The following is a 20187-nucleotide window of genomic DNA, read 5'->3' on the forward strand; positions in this document are numbered from 1 at the left end:
ACAAGTATCAGTTGGATGCGTGCCATGCAACCTGAGGTGAATGAAGAAATTGTAATGAACAAATGTAAAACTTGGACAGTTTTACTAATGTTTAATGTACAGTACATTATAACATTCTCTGATAATAATTAACAATAACTTAAAATGGTAGAATTCTTTTCAGAAGACACTGTATGTATGCAAGAGATGCAAATGCACAGAAGACATACACACAGATTGATGTTTTAATTTTACAAATTTTTATCTAGAAATTTATATATTTCTTATTTCTGATAATTTTTTATAAATATTTAATATTAATCCACATGTTAACACAACTAATTTATGAAATATCTGTTTATATTTGAAATGTTGAGAGTTTATCTTAACAATAATTGCTAGAGGTGGGAGAACGTACTCATTCGTATATTAAATATATTGCCGATACAGAATGTCCTGAACACTGCAGTTTAATGCATAAAATGAAACAAGATATACAAATCTTGCTCAAATACCAAATTTTTCAACTTCAATCTTGATTTTCCTTAATATTATTCCAAAGTTTTACATCATGCTTTGAAGAATATCTCTCAGAATGACAAAGATTTCACGCTCGATAGCTCTTCCAAAGTCCTTGAACTGGTTTCGTATACTCTTGATATACCTTTATGTAAAGAAGCCTCAAGGATTCAAATATGGAGAATATGCAGGCCACAATGATTTCTGTATTGAAAATGTTGTTAAATTTGATGGCAAACATATCGAACACATTGTAATAAGAGATTTGCAGTTCTGAACATAGATTCGAATGATATTTCAGTAAGATTTGTATATATTTAATTAATCACTAAGTTATAATAAAGCATTAAACTTATTAGATTGGTCAAAGAGTATCCTATGGTTAAGTCGATTATGCCAACACTTCTAAAATCAATTTAAAATTTGTTAAAATCTATGTTTAAGCCACGAACTTGGCTTTGAGTACCGACTCTGAATTCTAAGTAACAGTACAAGTAAAAGACAAATATAGAGAATTTGTCAAAAGGTTTTTTTTATTATTATTATTTGTTAGATTAAAATCTTAATCCTTTTGTTCCTTTCTTTCAAATTTTTTAATAGCAAAATTTTATGTTCACATAGTCAAACATAACACAACATTTTACAAATTAATAAAAACATTTACGAAATTCGTTTGCTCAAAATATAAATTATTTTATGATACAACGCAAATGTTTCTTAGTGAAGATTTTCATGAAATATGATGAATTAAAATTATGATTCTGAGGTAAGAATCTACACATTGTTTCTTCAATTTGAAATTTGAGTATTAGAATTTCTTTTAAAAGATCCTTCAAACTGGTTTATATATATATATATATGTATGTATGTATATATAGTAAACAGTATAAAGTGAACCAGGTGCTTGAATTTTATCATAAACATTTTAAAACTTATTTTCTTTCATTGTTTTAAAAGTAAATTATTTTTTAAAATCACAACAACAGTCTTAATCAGACAAATACAAATTTACACAAAATTAACATTCGTATATTTGTATGAGCTTTGGTACTGATAAATAGTCGCCAATGAGGACCTATATAATAATTATACTGTACATTATAAAGAAATGTTAGGGTGTGAGCTATTTTATACATTGAGATGAGGTGCTAAAAGGCCCCTTTTAAAAGTTGGTGGATTGATGCAATGCAAACTATGCAGTGTTATAAATATGCACGATTGTTATCGCTTTGACTGTCTATGTACAAGATAATATACAAAATGTGAATTGACGTCGAGACGTCAGGTCGATTTGGTCTCTGCGGACGATGTGGAGGCAATTTGTGCAGCCAGATCGGCAAATTTTGCCACATAGTCGACGCTGCTTTCGTTCATCAGGCACTGTAATTGTGTATCAACCTGAAAAATAAAAAAAAATTTACTTTTTGTAAATCTTAATAAATATTAATGCATCTTTTTGTAAAAAGAAGTACTTACATCAGGTGCCAACCTAGCAATTGGATCCAAATTTGAACTGTCTGTCGTAATGTTAATGGATGGAACTACGGGTGTCGGTTTACACGGACTCTCCAAAGTATTCAATAAGCTACTTAAAGAAAAATCAGCACTCTGAAACAAAAAGAGATTTATTTTAATAAAATAGGAATAAAATATTTGCCTTAAGTTATTTTATTTATAAATTATATACTTCGCCATTAAGCCAATGATTTTCGGGCACCGGTGAACATATCCTGAAATGGCTCGATGAAGGAGGACTTTGAGGTGGTGTAGACTGACGAGCAGCCACAACTGGATCCCTACTTAAGCAGGAGGAAATACATGTTTGAGTGCTTCCAATGTTTTTCTCAATCTTATTCGAGGACAATGAACTTGGTAATCCAAATGCAGCTAAATACAATAAAAATAGTAAAATGATACCCATATAAATTATATTTTAGCATATTAAATGTTTAAAACATTTTATTTTTATTTTAGATTTAAGATTAAAATAATAATGATGATAATTAGCAATATTATAACACAAGGTGATTGAAAAGTCATGCATGTGCATATTAGAAATCAATTTTATTTTGTAAGGTTAATGTATAAAAATACAGAAGGTAGTAAAAATAACATTTATAATCTGATCTTTAAGAAAAGCAAAACCAAATCATGTTATTACAACATATGTTCCAAATGGCATCCTCTTTCACGAGTGCAGGTCTGTGCTCTTTACATGTATGATGCCATCTTGTGGAGTACCTGAAAACTGATGCTGGCAATCGCCTTTATTATTTTTCTTTTTAGTCCATCCTATTGTGTATGGATTATTTTTATACACAGAAATATCCCAAGGAAAAACATTTGTGGGTGACAAATCTAGCAATCTTGGGAGCCACAATCCTTTAGAAATAAGATGGTTGCCAAAGAATTCTCTCAAGAACTGCAGAATCTGAATATTTCTGATGAAACTCATCAGCAACACGAGCAACTGGTAAAATAATGCTCAACAATGAAAATCTGTTAATCCTGGATAAAAACCATATCACTTCCTCAATGAACAAACTTACACTGCAGCCAATTTTATGACTTTCACACAAAAGTCAGAGTTTTTATTAATAGTCAGTAGTCATTATAGTGTCATATCATGACATGAGACGTAATAAAAATAATTTGACACAATTTACACAAATTAAAACTTTGATGTGAATGACTTTTTGATCACCTTGTACAAGTCGATCCCCCTATAACACTGTTGATTTTTCCGTTTTATATGAATTCCATGTTGTACGAGTCACTTAGATTTTACAAATACGTGTGCCAGGCTGTGAATGGCTCACGTATTTGTAAAATCTAAGTGACTCATACAACATGGAATTCATATAAAACAGAAAAATCAACAGTGTTATAGGGGGGTCGACTATATTTAAGAGTCATTCAATTTCTATGATTAAATATATATATCAGTCATTGATATAATATTAAACAATTATAAACCTGTAAAAAAAATTTAGCATATATGCTGCAAAATAGAAAACTTTTAAGATATTGGTAAACAAGCTTATTGTAAATAATGAAAAATCTGCATATAATTTGCATATGTAATTTATATGCATATAAAGTTAATGAAAAACGATGTACATTGAATTTACTCTGTATTTGTAAAATCATTAATAATGTAGAAATAAATGAATAGGCAACAACTATTGTATAAATTTTAAAAATATTTCTACAGTATTAATTAATATAATGTGTTAATATAATAATACAGTGTTATAATAACTAATGTATATAGAAAAAGTATTCGATTAAAATGGCTGATGATCTGAAAGGAGGTAAGAAATATGAAGAACTCAAAAAAGTGCTCAAAATAAAGAAGAATAGAGGAAGAAATGTGTGCTGTAAGGACCGGCTACTACAAGCAGAACATTAAAAAATAAACTTTTGGGGTAGACTGTATAATATGCATATATATATACTACAGTTATTTATATACAGCGAAACTTACTAAGTTAACATTACTTATTTTCAATAAATTACAAACACATAAAGTGAAATACTTATTCCATTCAATTTAGAAGACCTGACAGATCGTAAAATTACACAATCACAACTGTCAATAATCATAATGTGTAAATTTAAACTTACAAATAATAATAATTGTTTAAATATGTCACATATATGAGTCACATATAGTGAACTCATAAATATAAAAAATTTATTGTATATTGTTTTTTATTATAAGAATATGATTGTATATTCATTCTTTTATAGAAAAAACATACTTGACAGATATTTTAAACAATGAAATTTATAAAATATCTGACTAGACATATAGCTCAACTCATGTATATATTAGTTTCATTGGATAAACATCAATACACAACCACAAAGGCATTCTATTTATAGAACAGTTTTTCCATTCCACAATTCCTGACGAGGGCCATTGAAATAGTGGCCAAAAACATTAGAATATTGAATTTCTTTGCTGGAAATTTTGCACTGAGGTGTAATTTCTTATTTAGTTTCATTCGTCGATATTTAAATAGCTGTCTATTGGAACTTAAGTTATAATTTAAAAATCTAATTACTTTTATCAAACATTTTATCACATTTAAATTTACTATGAAAGAAAACGACTACATACAGCTTCAAAAACATCTAAAAATTATTAAAACTTATTATTCTTGATGGATACCAAATTTTCATTGATAATTAAATGACTGAACAGTTAATGTGCCAGTCTACTGTTATGGTGGACCCAGAATCAAACTTGAACAGGTTGAAAACCCAATAATTTTTCAGGAATCATTTGTCAGATACCCCAGTCCTCATGACTTAGCTCTCCCATTATGAGTTTGGTCAAACCCATAATGGGCTTGCCAACAAAGGCCGTCTTAGTGCCCACAGGACAAAGAATTTAAACAAAAAATTTTCATTAANATGTTCTGTATAAGATGGATCCAATAAAACTTTAATTACTTCCCTGAAAAAGAAAAAAAAATGTAAAAATTATAAATATGTTAATTAAATTAAATTAAATTAAGTAACTTACATTAATTTTATAGATGCAGTCTTACTAGCAGAAAAAAATGCCTCTTGATCCGAATGAAGGACATATATTATTGGTGCAAGTAATTCATGCATTCCCTAAAATTATTTCAGAAAAACATTTCAAATTATTACTTTTTAAATCAAAAGCAAATTTTAACATCATGAAAATTTTCATTTACTTACCTGTCTGTAAGAAATATGTGGATATTCTCTAGCAAAACAGAATAAAATATTCACCATCATTTGTTGAACTTTAGATGTGTGAAAAAAATCAATTTCAGGAAATCTATTAAATAAGTTAAAAACATTTTAGAAAATACCTAAAAAATGGAAAACACAAGACATTTTAATTTAATAAATATATAGTTTGAATAAAATAAGATTATCAGTCTGGTTATTAATAATGCCAAGCATTCAATCATTCACCACAAATTAATTAATAGATTATTATTTGAAAAAGAATAAGTCATACAGATATTCATTTCATGTGCCTTTTATGTTATCTCATAAATCATATGGATTTTTTGTTATGTAAATGTTTTGATTATTATCCAGTATTTACTGCATTTATTACTTCGTAAATCATATGCTTAAAAGAATGCTTGAATCATGTTTGTATCAATAATCAATATCATGTTTGTATCAATAATCAATATGGTGATACAGATTTCGTTCACTTTTCTTTGATTTAAGTTATTTCAACTAAGTTCTGAAAATTTATTTGCATACAAATTTTTTAAGTATGTTTATCATTTTCTTAAATACTTATCATCTACATGTACTGTAATTCACTTTTATTCACTTATTCATGTAATTGTAATCCAATTAATATTAAAATTTTAAAAAAATAGATAAAATATTATAAGATTTAATGAGGAAGGTAATTTCTAAGATCAACCATCTCTGATTGGGAGATCAAATTNAGTTTCATTCGTCGATATTTAAATAGCTGTCTATTGGAACTTAAGTTATAATTTAAAAATCTAATTACTTTTATCAAACATTTTATCACATTTAAATTTACTATGAAAGAAAACGACTACATACAGCTTCAAAAACATCTAAAAATTATTAAAACTTATTATTCTTGATGGATACCAAATTTTCATTGATAATTAAATGACTGAACAGTTAATGTGCCAGTCTACTGTTATGGTGGACCCAGAATCAAACTTGAACAGGTTGAAAACCCAATAATTTTTCAGGAATCATTTGTCAGATACCCCAGTCCTCATGACTTAGCTCTCCCATTATGAGTTTGGTCAAACCCATAATGGCCTTGCCAACAAAGGCCGTCTTAGTGCCCACAAGACAAAGAATTTAAACAAAAAATTTTCATTAACAAATTGAATTGTTTTTTTATAAAATTCTTTTATAATCTATCTGTGTATATTATGTGCTTCTTAAAATTGCATAAAAATTGAAGTATAAAAAGCAATTACATTGATTCTTTGGTTTAATAAAGAAGCATAGTAAATTTTTCTGTTCATACTTCTTTCAGTAATTTTAATATGTTTCTTTAATAACTAATACAGTTTTGTATTTTCTGTTCTTGATTACTGCAATTAAATTTAACGATCTCTTCATAGAATAAACCATACACAGTTTGGTAATTTGTATATCTTACGATATATTAAAAAAATCATCATCAGAATTTAAAATGTAATATATTTCACTTTGATTAGTTTGAATAAATATCATAATTTCATTCTAATATTCAATCATATTATCATCATAACCAACAAATCATAATATGTCAAAAATATTACCTGATAAACTTGAATCTGAATTCTCATTAAACCCTAATAGATGCCCTGAACCGGGTTCTGGAATTGATTCTGTTTGTAAATTTGCTAGAAAATCAATTGAAAAAGATAGTTAGAGAATAAAGTATTTAAAAATATTAAAATTTTGATTTATTTTATTTAGTTTATCAATCATAATTACCTTCACTAAGAGAAATGTCTAAAAGTGATGAGATATCTGGTGGTGATGTTGGTGTAGGTGAAGATGTACTCTCCGGAATAGAGATTTGTGGTGGTGATGAGCTGCAAGTTGTTGTGATGCATATATTTGACAAAGATGGATTTTTGGCAGTTGATAATACATCCAATGGCACATGCTTCAATAAAAAAAGTATAATAAATTATTAATTCTGAATTATTCTTCAACTAAAATCAAATAATATAATTATATATTCATTTACCTGAATAGTTACAGATGATGATGTACTAGAAACAATTGTACTTATTGGGGAGTTACTCAAAGTTTTATTTGTTGTTTCGTGAGATGCAGCAGTAGATTCCGAAGTAGAGAGAATTGTGGCAAGGTCTGAAGTAGCATGCTGCACTGAAGTAGTAACATTAGATGCTGTAGTTGCCAATGTTGGTACAACTGTAGAGGTAGAAACAACTATTTGGGCAGTTGATATGTTATTTGCTGGTAATACCACATTGCCACTATTATTTCCAACTGTCTTCAATATGGGAACTGGTATGGGTTGCATATTAACAGGTGTACCTGAAATATTATTTATCAAACATTTCATAAAAAACTATAAATGTATATTTTATTATTATTATTATTAACAAAATTAAAGAGTTTACTTCTCATTCTATAGATTTAAATTTCACATTAAGATCAAAATAATTATTGATTTACTTTCATTATCAATTTTTCTGACAAAAACTTGACAGAAATCGATATGTCTGTCAAGAATTTTGGGCCACAAGGGGGTAAGAAGGGAAGAATTAAAAAGACGCAAAAGAAAAGAGCAAAGAAAAGAAGTGGGCTGTCCACGATCTCAAAAAAAAAAAAAATTAATGCTATAGTAATAATAGTAGTAACATAGAAATAATAAGAGCAAATTATCATTTAAAATGAAAGATACAAACTATAATTTAATAAATAAATAATCTAAAATTGAAATTTTGCATAACACTGTTTAAAAAATTTAGTTTTACTGAAACAGTTGTGTGTTAAGTTTTTTCAGATTGAAATACAATGAGATAATTGAATATTCTATTAATAAATTGTGGTAAAGAATGCAAGATCGAATCAGTTTTTATATTTGTGAATGAATACAAAGCACAGCAAGAAAATAATACAAATGAATTGAAACAAAAATATTCAACAAACACAGGAAGAGTGTATTAAATTAAAATCTAATGAAAATCTTTCTTGATGTGTCATTTTAAATTCTAAAATTGAATATTTTAACATTAAATTTTAAATAAAACTGGGAATAAAACACCAACAAAAATACATGAAATGTTGTGAACAATTTATAAAAATCAAACTTTACAAGGTGCATAAACATTTCATTAGTTTAAGTAGTTTCAAGGGGGAAAGAGTGGAGAATAAATATCATACTGGATGACTGAGAATGTTTAATTAAGAATTAATGGATAGTGTATAATTTACTCAAAAAGGATCATCAATTAATATTCATAATAATGGAACAAAAATGGTGTAAATAAGAAAGAAATAAAATCTACAACAACAAAAATAGACGTTAAGAGAGAAGTTTGTACCAATTCACTCATAAGTCGTGTGATTAAAAAAAGTCATTATTTCTGTACACTCATCTAACCATCACATTGTTATTAAACTGTATACTTCATAATGTAAGTATAAAGAGTATAAAATTCTAAAATTCAAAAATAAGATCACAAAAATGATAAAAATATACAGTACAAGTAACAAACTGAATAAAAATTACCTGTCGGCAACAACTTCACAACTTTCTTTGGTTGTGGAAGAACAACTTTATTGCTTCCAGCACCCCGATTTGCCGTTGATGGAATGACTGCTGTAATTGGAGTGATTTGTGAACTGGAAGGCACTAAATGGACAACTGTCATAGGTTGGGAACCGTCGAGAGGCCCTATGCCTCCACGAGGTAACAGAGGCCTCTGAACTACCAAAGGTTTACGACTTCTCATTCTGCTGCCTCCTCTGCGTAATGTCGGAATAAATTTCTGTAAAAATTTAAAATTTTGTTACTTTAATGATTTAAATGTTATTGCCTATTCAATAACAATGCAATGCAAAAAGAAATTTGTGATAACTTGTTTATACAAATCTATTATTTTTTTCATTTCTCAAACAGTATTTTCAATTTTTTTTCATTTTAAACATATATTTAATTGTTAAAAAATGCTTTTAGCTGAAAGTTATCTATGAATTTATTGCTTTTAGTGAATTTCTATTAATTGTAACATAATTTGCAATGATTTCTTATATAATTCATAATGTATCTGAATGATAACTGTGTGAGATTAGCAGTGGGTCACTGGTTAATCCCCAAATGACCACTTACTCTGCAGGGGTTGGGAAAACCCGATCTCGGAATCAGTTGGACAACTAGGAGGGCAAATCGAGTGGAGAGTGCGTCGGTAAGTCAGCAGGTGTCCTTAAATGACAGGTGTCTTTAAATGACAGGAGACAGATTCAACATAATAACAAGCATTTATTATATAACTAAATCTAAACTAAGGAGGCAAACTTATTACTAAGGTTAAATGCAGTTATATTAAAATATTTACAGAATATGGCGACTACTTTCGTAGCTATGTCACTGACCTAATTTCTAGTTCGAGAGAGAGAGAGCTTCAAAATCTAAATCCCCTAAATACCTCTCGATGGAAGGGAGTGTTGGCAAACGTCATCTGTATGGAAGGGTGTGGTGTCTTTGGTGTCTTCTCCGACGGGATCACAGTCCTTGGCATGGAGATCGAAGAACACAAGAATACCTTTCGTGTGCGAACGCCGTGAGCTTCTGGTGATCTCTCCTTTTATCTTTTCGTGAGAAAGCTGACATGTGATTGACTTTTGTTGACGATGACGGAGCATTCTTCACACCTAAGTGTAAACTTTCCCAGCTAGTTGTTATACAATTGGTGAATCTGATCTAGTTCAAATTCTTCGGGTTTTTTCCGAGGATATTTAAAATTAACAGAAAATTCAGATTTTTAAGAGTCCCGTAAAAATCCGTGGACTCACAACTGATTTCTACGACTAATATATGCAGGGTGTCTGAAAAATTACTGTGCAATGGGAAAAGTTAAGATAAAGTTTCACATACAATATTGCAGTTTCTCCTACAACAAATGCTGGACATGTCTGTCAAAGGCCACAAAATATTGGGAAGTAAAGTCTGGAGACCTAGAGGGAGATTATGTGATTGGCAAAGAAGCCTTCCAAAACCAGAACATCTGTGAGCAAGCAATAACACCATCTATCACAAAGTGGAAGTGCAGGATGTATGACTTATGCGGTACCTTTGCGGACAACCTATATATTTAATTTAAATTGGAATGTTGTTTGAAAAGTGTTTTTCCAATCATTAATCTTACTTAATTATTAACATTCCAAAAAAAAAGATAATGTGGTTTTTATTATAATGTATTTAATTATATTGTTTACATACTTAATAGTGAAAATTATTTAATTATAATCTATTTCTAAAAGTAATGAGCAATTATTTATTGTGACATCATCATAATGCCAGCTGCAATTTCTAAACATATTTTTAATAACTTTTTAATTAAAAATATATGCTCTCCACCTCAAACTAGTAGTGATTTGCCCCTGTACATCATACTTTTCCATTAGCAATAGTTGTGCAGGTTATCTATCTAATACCTTTTAGGGGAAAATGTTTGAATTAAAATAATGTGACTTCTGTTTTGAACCAGAAGTTCATATATAGTTAATTGAGGCCTCCTGCTCCTAATCTTTCCATATCTGATCATGGCTTTCATCTATCTAACTCTATTCTAGATTAAGGAAAGACAGAGAGATAGTTGGACGAACAGATAGATGACAGTGGGAATTTATAGGATAACTGAAATAAAAGACAAAAACTTACATCTAGCTGCTCTCTAATATCGTCAGGAGATGCAATAACAGGTTGCTTAACTGTTCGAGGAGCCGTACCAACAGGAACGACAAACACGTGCTTGTCTGCTTGAATGTTATCGTTTGCAGAAGATTTGGATGTCTGATTAATATTTGTTATATTGTCACCCATAGTTTTGATTGCACTTTGACAGTTATTCGTCATTTCTAAATTTTGCTCCGAACACTTTTGGTTGGCATTCTTAATATTTGAAGTTTGATTTCCTCTAACACCTGATCTGATATTTGGATTTCTTGTAGAATTTCTTGACGTATTTGGTTTCCCAGCAGAATTAGCATTGGTCGATCTATTGTTATTACGACAAGTTGGAGATAGCGGTTCTTGCTAAAATATTTTAAAAATTTTATATTAAAATTTTTGAATTATAAAAGATTAAGTTTTGGTATTCATTTTTATAGTTAAAATTGTCCATTGTAACACATACCTGCTTTGTTTTAAAATCATTAAATGTTGCTGATGCCATCTGAAGCAATTTTTGAAGTACGAGAGTTAAATTTTGAAGTTTCTGAACATTTTCGGATAAGACATTTTCGTTTTTTGCATCAGTCAAAGTTTTCTCATCTGCTGCCGGTTGTTCCCAATCATATTCTAATACAATTTTTTCAGGACTTCCCAACTGAAATAAGTGAATCACCATTTAGTAACTTAATATAAACTATTTTTTCAGATATAAATTTATAAATTTAATTTGCATGTTACTTTGAAACTGGCAGACTTTTCACTTTGATGAAATTAAAATGCAAGAAACTAATATTCAGCTTAATTATTTTAAATCAAAATTTTATCTTACATATTAAAATAATTAATTTATTTAATTTACTTTATAATTTCAAACATGAAAAACTGCTTATTATAATTTTAAAATACAGTAGAGTAAAATAATATACAGTAGAGTCTCTGTAATCTGATATACATTGCACCAGAGAGTTTGCATTACAACATATTGTCAGATTACTGGATTTTCTATGCATGTACAGTACATATCATACAGTAAAAAGCATATTTGGTTCACAGGTTACTTTATCATATTAATCACAATTGTAACTGTTTTGCCGACCATATATGCAATAAACTAACAACTGACAGTATACAAGTATATTAATCTCTCTCTTTCTGTTACATACATCAAGTGGTAACACAAAAATTTCATTTGTATCACCCCGCAGCGGAATGTTGGATTACTGGACACATCAAACTGGCACATGATCGACTCTAGAGATTCTATCATATCTTAATTTCATTAAAAAAAACTTAAAAATGTGAACTGCATATTTTCTATACATTACTATTCAAGGGTAGTTACTGTTCAAGGGTGGTTATTATTTCATTTGCACAAAATTCTCTGTTGTCTATTATTAATAATAATTAAATATTTATTTAGGAAAGCTTGATTTTTAAACATATTATAATACTCAGAATGGCAGCCGATATCTTTCTTTATAACGAGTGTTATACTAATAATAAGAAAATAATTAAACAATACACCTACTGCATATTGTAATTTTACATCTCATTTTCCATTAAGAGTTTTATTTTTGTTGCTTAAATATAGCATCTAGCTACTATAGTTAATGTGAAATTAATAAATATTGTAATTTCCCCAAGTTTACGGAAATCCTCAAATAGTAGTATTCGAGGGAAATTATTATTTCAAGCTTTAGAGACAAGATGTGGTTACTATTTCAGGTTGAACATTATTCAAATAAAACCTTTACTATTTAATCTTAAATAAACCTAAACTTCTTGTATTTTATCATCAATTTTTCTTTGTTATCGGTTGGCCATTCTGATGGACAGATTCGAGTCTGAAGTACACGAGAAGTTTTTATGGATGACTCAACTCAGATATGTTGTCTGTCACCAAACATCTGGTTATCTAATGACAACCATGTAAATGTATGATAAGCATGAAAAATGCTCTTTCTGGACCCCTTAGAGCAAGACGTGTTTTAAAAACTATTTAACAAAATATAAACAAATATTAAGTTGAGTCATCAATAATGTCATATCTAAATGTCGTTTTCTTACTGCAGCCTAACTTTTATTATATACCAGTCAGCTTAAGCAGTAATTTTTATAATTACATAATGGTTTTTGATTAGCTTAATAGTTATGTATTTCAGAGACCGTGTCTTCCTTTTTTTTTTGTTTGTTTCTTCACTACTAGGTGCATAAATAGACACAAGGCATTTTACATCATCTTTATTGATCTNTCGTTACTATAGAAACAAATGCTGTTACAAAGTAACGCATCATGAAAGATGATAGCAATCCTCAATGAACAAATATATAAAATGCCTTAGTGTATATTACATTTGATAAAACATTAGATCTTTTATATTATAAAATTAAAACTTTTTCAATATAAATATTAATACATATTCAGAAAAATAGATCATTTGATACTTATAAATTAAAATTATTTACAAAATTTAAGTCATGATATTGAGAAACTTGCAGGAAATTTGACCATTTCGCAATGAATTCACCTCAATCGCAATTGGTGGTTATTTCAGTATATATATATGACTAAACAAACAGCACTCACTAGTAATTCATATAAATAAATATTTTCGCTCACTTTCAATGACACTAATAGCTTACAATTTCTTGAATTCAAATATCAAATACAGACTATTCAGTACAAGATGACTTTTCACAATCCATACATTCCAACACAATTTAAATATAACAAAATACATGGTAATAAATTATAAACATTTTAATAAATTGATATCTTTTTATCATTCAAATTTAAAAAATTGTAGTCTGATAATGGTCATAGAAAAGGTATTTTCAACAAGGAATTATTTATTGCGACACGGTCACAATGCCAGGCTGCAATTTTTAATCATATTTTTAATTTATTTAATTTAAAATATATACTCTCCACCTCAAATTAGTAGTGGCTTGCCCCTGTACATCATACTTTTCCTTTAACAATAGAGTTGTGCCAGTCATCTACTATTATATTCAAAATATCTCACAAGAATGTTTTGAATATAAAAGTATTAGTAAAGTAAAAGTATCTCACAAGGATGAATATCAGGTTCCATTTTACTTAATATTTCCATATGCAACACATTTGATTGTATAAAACTTAATAATGAAATAATACCACCAGATTTTATTGAATATTCGGGCTATAACATGCTAATTAATTATAAAGTTATTAGGTAACTTAAAATGAAGGTAGGCAATTAAGCAATCATCTTATTTCTAATTATTAAATTTAATGCAAAGTGATTAATTTAAAATATTCTGGAATGAGGCATGAACCTGTAACATTTTGAGGGTAGCTAATTTGAACTTTTGCCTCTTCTAGTACTGAAGCAATACGTTTGAACACTATATTTATAAGACTTTTAGGATCCTCTTACAATGTAAAAATATTGCCATTACCTGGCAGAACACCCTGTACATAAAATTATAAACAATTTATAATTTATTTATTTTTGAATTCCTTTAAACCAAAACTGTTTCACTTTGGTTGGTAATAATTTCAAAATCAACTATTTCTACAAGCCAAATATCACTACACTTTTCAGCTACAATCCCACAATAGTTTAAAAATATCCATTTATATCCAGTTTATATTTACATATACATCACTTTAGTATATAAATAATGCATAGCTTATAGATCTATATAATAATATATTAATTTTTCAATAAAAAATTGAAAATCTGATTTTTTTTTCTACATTTTCTTACTTCAATTTATATTCTAAATTCGATTTTAAAACAAAAAATGCAACGTATTTGGGTAGAGAACCTAAAAATAAATTGAATCTATCAGTCAAAATTCTGAACAATCCTGCATTCAATAGATTAATCAGATAGAGGATTATTCTCAACCCTGAAACAACAAAATGTCAATATTACAAGGGCGTGTATGTTGGTTTATAACAAACGTTTGTTACCAACATACACACCCTTGTTTATACCTGCAAGCTCCCACAACCCTTACATACATAAGACTGCAGCCTTTAAGGACCTTAACCAAAAGGTCTTTTACTCATTGTACAAATTATTCTGACACTATCAAAAAAATTCTTTTACCAATTCTTAAAAAATTAATTACAATTTTATTTCAAATTAATACGAAACTAAGTTAAAATTACATGAATAATCAACTGTTAAAATTTTTATTTACTTCATTTAAATTAATACCAGTAATGTCCAGTGAACAAGAAAGAACCACCCTAATAACCCTTAAATAAAAGAAAACAACAACCATATAATAAGCAAAATTCTATATTAAATTGTANGTTTATTGTTTTTTGAATATTTTGCGTGCGAAAATTACTTAGATATTATTTTTCTAAAAATATCGTGGAATTAAGGTCGGTTGATACAGAAACTATTTATCGCAAATGTACTGTACTGTATATGAGCATCAAAATAAATAAATAAATAAAAATACATTTTATCAAACGATGAGATCAGCCGTTTAATTGTATCGTGTACAATATTTTATACCCCTGTGGCGACAGCTTTGGTGATAAATCCCAAAGTTGCCACAAGGAGGAACCCCTGAACTGAACAGACCTGGCAACCTGACCTATGACATCACATTCCTTTTGGATTCGGACCTCGCTCCAGACGCGTGTATTATCGCTCCCGTGTTTAACTTGTACAGTCATACCATAATTCATGTATGTAATAAATTTTAATCTTTTATTATATGTGACCTTGTTTGTAGTGATTAATTACGCACGAACAAGTACCCACACCCCCAAGGAAAATACTGTAGGTCTACGGTAAAATCAATTTCGTTTTCCCACAGTTAAACTTCTCCGCTAATTGCTGTTGTGATAACTTTAATACGATCTTCTAATGACAGCACTTTGCATTTCTTTTGTTTTTAGGACAATTTCGAACCAACTGAAATGAATTTCCTTTGTTGCTAGACTAATTCATTAACACATGCACCTAATTTCAAGGGTAGGAGAAGTGCCCGAGGTGAGTTCGAACAAGAGTTTAGACTAATTCATATTAGGAGAGAGGAAACGATGTTGAACAATAGTTTAGATCAGATATACAACAACTGTAATAAGCGACCACCAAAAGTGGTCGCTTATTACAGTTGTATGTTGTTTCGGACCAAAAATCGATGACCGCGGTCGCGTTACGCAGGTGGTCGTTTATTACAGGTAACTTATACGAAGACTCTATGGATAAACTATCCGGTGCCAGAAATTTTGTCCGTTTTGAGAGGTGCCCGTCGAATACAGGTGGTCGCCTAAGCAGTTTTCACTGTATCAGAGTAAATCTAAAGCCCTTATTATAGAGTACTGTACTCCAATCAATAGCCATAATCGTCAACCCACTAATCCATAGACCCTCTGATGCTGGTCGGTTGGGTTCTAAATGTATATCTTTTAATATATAACAGTTGAAAATATAATCGGCTATCAAATGATCTCGACGTAAATCACAAGGTTTTAAGTGGAAATGATATAAAGTAATGCTCTTACAAAAACATTTTAAAAAATAAAACAACTGTTACCAATAAATGCTTTTTGGATAATTTTAGTATCAATCTTTCTAATTAAAATTTGAAAAATGTTCTTTTTTTTGTTTGTTTCTTCACTACTAGATGCATAAATAGACACAAGACATTTTACATCATCTTTATTGATCTTCTATTGGCCGATACGCGTTTCGGGCAAGGCTCCTCATCCGTCGGCTACATAATAAAACATATTATAAATTTCTTACATTATAAGTGTTTTATCGTAATAAGTTGTGACATACCATTACATCTGGAATCTTCTTTAAATTTCGTTGCTACATATATATTTTTTTATGTTTAAAATTATGTATTTACAGTTAAAATCGTTAAAATATCATTGCTGTTTAAAATATATTTATGATTTTAATTTACTATTACAAGTGAAGATTTCGTGGTGCGACATCTAGCATTTTCCAGCGTATACTCTTGACGTCTGTGTTGACGTAATCTGTTTTAATCTCGTTGACATATTAACCTTTCGTTCTAAACTATTATATTATAAATAAATGTTTTTTAAAATGATTATTGTTATATTTTAATTACCATTATCATTGTTATCTTAGTTGTTTTCTTTGGTAGTATTGTAAACAGTATTACAACAATTTTAGCCAATTATCGTGGACTTAACACTTAAGCTTTTGTTGATGTTCTTCTTTTCTGTCGTATGGGTACTATGACGGCTTCTTAATTATACTCATTATGTTTACAATGGGGATCGCCGGGCCGGGTGGTGAAGGGCGAATCCCATCCATCTTGGATACGTCAAACCCCATCCCTTATCACCTAGCCGTCCCCTTTGTGGGCTTGTAATGGGTTAATTAATCGTCTCAGTCCTATAGCCGTCTTCCAACTTCCAATCTGTGTAGTCTGTTTTCAGCGAATCACACTGTTGCGAACGTTACAAAGTAAAATTATGTTTCATTGTTGCCAACACGACTTTTACTCTCCCGGCTGTTAAATAACAGACGGGAAAGTAAATTTATGCATAACAAAGGAAATTATTGGAATTGCGTTAAAATCTCCACGTTTTGGGACTCCTCGACCCCCAAAAAATTCGTGCGTTTGCGTTGTGATCTATTTCGTTTAATATCTCAAAATAGGGTAAAAAAATTTGGCATGATAGCTTGGATATAAAGGGTATTGATGCTGTTAAATTTTGGTGATTAAAGGTCGAGGGTGGAGTGTTAGAAGGTGGTCATGTATCGTATCTCGAAAGAAGTCTGACTTAATTAATGAAGATTTTACTTGTTATTAGCATTTAAAATTTCTTATAAAACTCGTCACTACGTCCAAATTAAGCTTTTTGTCATTTTATAATGATGAATAATATAAAAGTTTGTATAACAAAATTTCATAACATGGCGTCACACACTATTTTATTTATTATGACTAATAATATAAAAGTTATTTTTAAAATAAAATTCATAACAGCTGGGAAAAGTTACACAACATGTTTCCTGATTTTTTATTGCTAGCTTGAGGATTTGTTTTTCTTGCAACTGAAATTATCAAATAAAATTAAATATGCAGTTCAATTTTTAAATCGTATAAATATCGTAACATTCGTTTTAGTTTTTTATTTCTTTATAAAATATTATCTAATAACGTAATACATTTATTTTAATTAAATTGATATAATTTTATTAAACAGGTGTGTCTTAATCAAATAATTCACATTCAAAAAAGTTACATATAAAACTGCCAGGTTGGACATTTGTACTGTATGTTATGCTTAATCTCTATTGTGTAATGTGAATTTAGTCTTTATAAGCTTAAAATAATATTGAATAATCGATATTTTTTATTTAATACGATACGAAAACAATTTTTTCACATTTCGTTTTATCGGCATTAATTGTTCTTAAAATAGAGAATAGTAAATCGGTTTTATTACATGGATTTTTTAAAAGTAGGATGTAGGTTAATGAACAGCTGTTTCGATTATTTAGACACGAAGTTGGAAATGTGTTTTTAGTCTGTCGAGACATTCCTAATTAAAATTCAATTTTAACTCTCTGACCTATGTCTACTAACGTGGCCACAAGTCGGACTTTGACTGTGGATTTAGCCGGATCCGCAATTGGGACCGCTGGATAGTGAGGGACGGGCCTTACCATCCTCCGATAAAATTATTGAAGACTTCCTTGTCCGAATTCGATTTAGGAACCCTCAGTGTAATTATTTTATTATTTGATAAATCTCACTTTGTTTATTTTATAGTGTGGGTGGGTTATGGCACCGTAAATGCTGTAATTGAATTTCTTGAGTGATGAAAACTGAAAAAATATATCTTGAATACGAGATCGACTAAATTTACTCGATAGTTTTATCTGTGAAGCACATTTTCCACCACAAGTTAAATGTACTAATTTTGTCAGAGCGTGCCAAAATTGGGTATGTTAGGATTACTTTGCTTCAACTAAAAGAATTAAGTTTATAATTTAGATTTGGAGCAACGGGGCAAATTAATAGAAGACGACACGTTCTTACAAAAGGTATGATAAATAAATTTTATAGTTCGATGAAGCTTGCATGCTTTTAAGTAAAAATCAATTTTTCATTTTTCCTCCTCGTCAGTTTTGATGGATAACAGCTTGTTGTTATAGAAAATGGATTGTTACTTTGGAATCTTCTACATTTCTTCAGAAATTAATTGAATTGTACACATTTACTATTAGTAGTAGGATTGATGAGCTTACTTTTAATATTTCTTAATTTCTTTTACGATATTAACAAAACAACATAAAACATGTGTTATCTAAAAATATTATCTAATAATTTGAAAATATGTTGCATTAATAGTAGAACAGTAGGAAAACTAGTACTTTAAATATGTTTTTATTATATAAATCCTCTAAAATTAGGGTATTTATTTAATGGAATTCTTTACGAAGTATATTGTAATTTATTTCTTAAATTCGATCATTTTCATACGTAGAAAGAGGGCATTAAGTCTCTAAGACACATTCCTTACAAATGTTTGTTTGAATGAAAATGTATTATTTTTTTTAAAAAGGAAATATAATCTTTCTAAATAAAATCATCCCCTTAGAATCAGAAGATTTAATTGATGTAAGAAATCCCTGATGATTGTAAGTAGACAATAACGTTTGAATTTATACACGAATTTAGGTTAGAACACTGTTACCAGGTTACGTTGTTCTCAACTACACGATATGAATACCAAGCTAGATTGATGGATCATATGTGATCTGCTCTCATTTATACTATTACCACTTGTCGTGTCCCTTTCAATTCCCGCCAAACCAACTATAAGTTATAAGATTAAAAATAAGCCAGCGTTGTAGTCGTGCAAGAGCTCTTCCCTGGTACATTTTTAAACAGGGCGAAGCCCACGTACAAATACTTTCTGGACATTTAGGTTGGACTTTAGACTATGTACAATACATCGTCCTAAAAACTGAGAAAATTACTTCCTGCACGGTTTTTTACGCTGAGTACAAATATATTAGTAATTTTGGCGCATTTAAGCTGTTTTGAAGACACGGTTACTCTTTGCCCATGCAGAACTTCATAGTATAAACAGATTTAGCAGAAGAAAACTTTAATATAAATTTATTTGTGAATTCAAAATATGCAAAACAAGAAAAAAATATATTACTAAAGTTATTCGAAATGTCTTTTATGTATTAAATTAATTCAGAGTTGTCAGAATTGTCTTATTTCCGTGAAATTGTATTTTTATTTTTATATTT

General features: G+C 29.3%; 1 protein-coding gene across 1 annotated transcript; it reads right to left on the reverse strand.

The window, feature by feature from the left end:
• Positions 1-283: 283 nt before the first annotated feature.
• On the reverse strand, positions 284-11606 carry LOC111623877 (protein cramped-like). The gene is made up of 9 exons (XM_023366599.1): positions 11379-11606; positions 10904-11278; positions 8753-9011; positions 7238-7551; positions 6979-7153; positions 6801-6884; positions 2186-2385; positions 1975-2106; positions 284-1896 (listed from the first exon to the last, which is right to left on the reverse strand). Exons 1-9 carry the CDS (start codon positions 11589-11591, stop codon positions 1780-1782), a joined length of 1869 nt encoding a protein of 622 aa, XP_023222367.1. The 5' UTR covers positions 11592-11606; the 3' UTR covers positions 284-1779.
• Between the last annotated feature and the right edge of the window lie 8581 nt (positions 11607-20187).

Source organism: Centruroides sculpturatus, unplaced genomic scaffold (assembly GCF_000671375.1).
Source record: "Centruroides sculpturatus isolate CEXI.00-Female unplaced genomic scaffold, Cexi_2.0 scaffold325, whole genome shotgun sequence".
In the NCBI taxonomy this organism is placed as follows: Eukaryota; Metazoa; Arthropoda; class Arachnida; order Scorpiones; family Buthidae; genus Centruroides; species Centruroides sculpturatus.